The sequence below is a fragment of the Larimichthys crocea genome, chromosome X, assembly GCF_000972845.2.
Source record: "Larimichthys crocea isolate SSNF chromosome X, L_crocea_2.0, whole genome shotgun sequence".
Classification (NCBI taxonomy): domain Eukaryota; kingdom Metazoa; phylum Chordata; class Actinopteri; family Sciaenidae; genus Larimichthys; species Larimichthys crocea.
In genome coordinates, this window is record NC_040020.1 from 17178352 (window position 1) to 17182380 (window position 4029).

Sequence of the window (4029 nt, forward strand, 5' to 3'; positions counted from 1 at the left end):
ATATTTCTGTGCTAATGAGGCCTAAATGGTGTCAAGGGAACCGTTGCAACACTTTTTACATGCTCATAGGTTGACACATTGCAGTGAAGCATATTTCTTACAGTCAAAAATATTCTATAGTGAGTCCTATGATGCTACATCTGCTGACAAACCCTAAGCTCGATCCACTGACTTCCTTTGAGCAGTGACATTATACAAAAGCCTTTCCATGACACTTGCATTAAGTCAAATTATTTCAAAATATTTTAAAATGATCTTCTCATGTCTAAAAATCACACATTATCCTTAAAGTGTGGAACTACAATGAAAAACACCAGACCAGAAAGCAGATAGAAACACGGATTCATGTCAATATCAAATTTGTAGTTTATTAATTGCAGTATAGTTCTCCATTGTAACTGTAAAAGGTCCAAGGTCAGTCAGCGTTTAGAGCTTCTTGCTGGTTCTCTTGAGTACTACAGAACCAGCTTTGGAGGTCTAAGGAGAGAGAAACAGAAAGAAAAAGTATATTATTAAAACAAGGAATATGTTTGCCAGTGCTATATGATGATTCCTAATCACAGCAGTGTAGAAATGTAAATGTTGGCTGTAATTGTTTCAAAAGCAATTCCACTGGTCATAATTATATGTATTTTAGTTTGTGACCTCTTCAGTAGAAGATAATTGTTAAACATACTGAAATACATTTCTCAACTTACACTCACAAAATGCATTAAAAACAGCCACTTTGACTTATTAAAATCAGCATAATATCACACTGCCTCTGGTTTTAAAAGGGTAAAATGTGACACTGTGGAATGTGAGACCACTTCTCCCATTAGCAAACGTCTATCCTTGGCTGCAGAAATATAACACAAATGACTCTAATAATCCCTGCAGGGTTTTGAGTATAATAAATGGTCATTGCACTTGGTTGTCAGCATTTAAAGCCTAAGTGAGTGTGTTTACCTCGATGAGCTTTCCTCCGCAGATCTCAGAGGTGTGGTGGTAGTTGGGGAAGGCCACGTTCAGCTTGCCGCCCTCCATTTGCACAGTAGCCTGAAAACACACAGGTTATAATCATTTTGGGAAAAAGAGGTACATTTATCCTCGCCTCCCTACCTGCTGGCTCTATAATCACCTTGATAGATTTATATTTCTGCTCTGCACAGCTGGAATGTTAACCTCTAGATTCTTTGCTTCCTACCTTGAATTTCTTTCCTCCGATAGTCTCCATGTCGCACTCCTTGCCGATGGTGAACTTGTTGGTGACCTTGGCGTTTGTTGGATAGATCTGGGTCCAGGAGAAGTTATCGCCTTCCTCAGTGACCTCTGTGATCAGCTTGTAGTCACGGCCCTTCTCAATGATGTCATCAGGGATACCTAGAGTGGGTAAAGAAGAGGAGTGTGTGGTTATAATAGCCCAAGTTTGTCTATGAAATCAGAAGACAGAAGTAAAATGCATGTGGTGTTTTGGCTGAGAAGGATTGTAGAACGAATCTCTCACCAAGCAGCTTGCAGAATGCATCATATCCCTCCTGGCTCTCAGTTTCCCATCTTCCATTGAAGGCCATTTTCTGTTGGTGGGTGGAGGTGTGCAAGCAGAGCTGAACTGGCAAATCAAGGTACTGAAACCAAGACTGTTCCCTGTTTATATACTGTACACCTCTCGCACCTCTCTAATCTGCATACAATGACACAAGAGAGCAATTACAGCTTAAGAGGATGACTACAATAGGCTACAAGGGAGAGGGCAATAACCTGCATAAATGGGCATTTATGGAGTTCCCAAGCAGTGAGTAAAATGCTGACTGCTCATCAGGGTGAGCTGGTAGTTTACCTCCAGGTCATTGAACTTTCCTGCAATGGCTTTATGGTCATAACCTCCACTTTTACTGCAGCCATGTCTAAAATCAAATAAAAAGCTTTGTTTTAAAATACAATCCATCTATTTGATGTGGTCTGTTATCTTACATCTATAAAAAAGAACATAATATACTCGTTCAAGGTCTTTAATCTGGCATTGAGAAAAATCCAGAATATGATGACATTTGCATGTGTGAATTTGGTACACCAGCAGGTATTTAAGGTGCTATGGTGGTGTATGTGGAATCAAGTAAATAAACTACAGCACTGGTACTGAAGGAAGTTATCACCCAGCTGTGGCACAGAGGAATTGTACAGTAGTATTAAGATATTGTTTTCAGGCTCTGGATACCCACAAACATTTTTAAGATCAGTTAATTTTAGGTTTTGGTCTTTTCATTGGATCTGGTGACCAAAACCACTAACAGACACAGAAAACCTGAGGCCAGCTCCTATCATTTATTCATTGTACATTACACTAAGCACGTGGGTACACAGGGCTGCAAATGGTTTATAATAGCTAGTGGTTGTACACTAAAATTTGATATTAAATGAATGTAGAAATGAAGTAATGTGGAACATATGGAGTAGCATTTAATACTTTTGTTTCATGTTTTTTAGCTTTTCATATTTTGCATTTGCATGCCAATCAGCTGTACAACATATATTTGTATCATAGTGTGTAAAAGAGATTTTAAAGGGTGTGGCCTTAATTATTTTAAAAATACAGCATGTTCGATTTTCAGCTATCACTGTAAATCGGATGTCTGCTTTAATGTGACAAAAGTCATTTTCCTTAGAAGAGCACCATATTGCTCCACTGTTAATGGAATTGCAATAGAATGTTGCTTGTACACATCAGTCACCCTGAAACTGTCCATTAAGGCGATCACATAACTGAAGCACCTAAGACTTTCAAGTCTGACAAATTGTGAATAGGTAAAAGCTTTTGATGCTGCACTTAACTTTGACCTCACACAATGCAGCCATTTTCACAGACCACTGATAGTGTTTCTGAACCATGAAAAGTCAACATGGCCTTGAAGCTCTTTATAGATGCGTAAAACATCATATTGGCCAACATCCTATAAAAGACACTCTCTATCTCTTTTTTTTTACTGTTTCTCTCATTCATACACACAGTGACACACACACACTCAGGTCGGGTCAGTGTGTACAATTGCACAAGTGAAAACCCACGTCTCATCAGTTTTGGTTTCCCCGCATGACAGCATCTCTCTCTCTCTCTCTCTCTCTCTCTATATATATATATATATATATATATATTTATTTATTTATTTATTTTTTTTTTTTTTACATTACCTGGTTAAATGTGTACTCTGTGTGACGTCAGGCATAGGTTGACCTTTAGGTCATTTCACCTTCCAGAAAATGCTCCAGCATTTATTTTCTGTGTAATATTTAGGCTTTTGTGATTTCTGCTGTGTTCTACATGCTGGAATGTAATTAAGAATATTTACTCAGGTATACATTCACCTCATAAAAGACATGATGTCTCTCTTACATTAACATCTATGTCAATATGTTCCCATATATGGTGAGCATTTGTTGGCTGCTTTTCCTTCACTCTGCAGTTCAACTCATCCCAAACCATCTCAGTTGGGTTTAGGTCAGATGATTGTGGAGGCAGGATCATCTGATGCAGCACTCAGTCAAACTTGCACTTGGTCAAATCTCTCTTACATAGTCTGGAGATGCATTATGGCTCATTGTTCTGCAGAAAAACAAATGATGGTCCCACTAAGTGCAAATCAGAAGGGATGGCATGTTGCTGCAGTATGCTGTGGTAGCCATGCTGTTTCAGTGTGCCTTGACCCCCACACCTTCTCCATGTTTCACAGTGGGAACCACACATGCAGATACCATCCATTCACCTTCTCTGCATCTCACAAAGACGCCACAGTTTAAACTGATAATCTCTAATTAAAACTCATCAAACCAAAATACAATTTCCTCTGGTCTAATGTCCATTCTTTGTGTGTCTTGCTCAAACAATTATTTTCCTCTTGTTGGTCTCCCTCAGTTGTGGTTTCTTTGCAGCAATTCAACCATGAAGGCCTGATTCACACAGTCTCTGAATTTATTTATGTGGGCTCTAATCTGAGGTGCCATTGATTGTTGATTTATGAGGCTGGTATCTGTAATGAACCTATCCTTTCCTGG

The 4029-nt window shown here is 38.8% G+C and overlaps 1 protein-coding gene across 1 annotated transcript; it reads right to left on the reverse strand.

Moving 5' to 3' along the window:
* Positions 1–342: 342 nt before the first annotated feature.
* On the reverse strand, positions 343–1621 carry fabp6 (fatty acid binding protein 6, ileal (gastrotropin)). Its single transcript, XM_010744628.3, has 4 exons — positions 1487–1621; positions 1187–1362; positions 949–1038; positions 343–477 (listed from the first exon to the last, which is right to left on the reverse strand). Exons 1-4 carry the CDS (start codon positions 1551–1553, stop codon positions 427–429), a joined length of 384 nt encoding a protein of 127 aa, XP_010742930.1. The 5' UTR covers positions 1554–1621; the 3' UTR covers positions 343–426.
* Positions 1622–4029: the final 2408 nt, after the last annotated feature.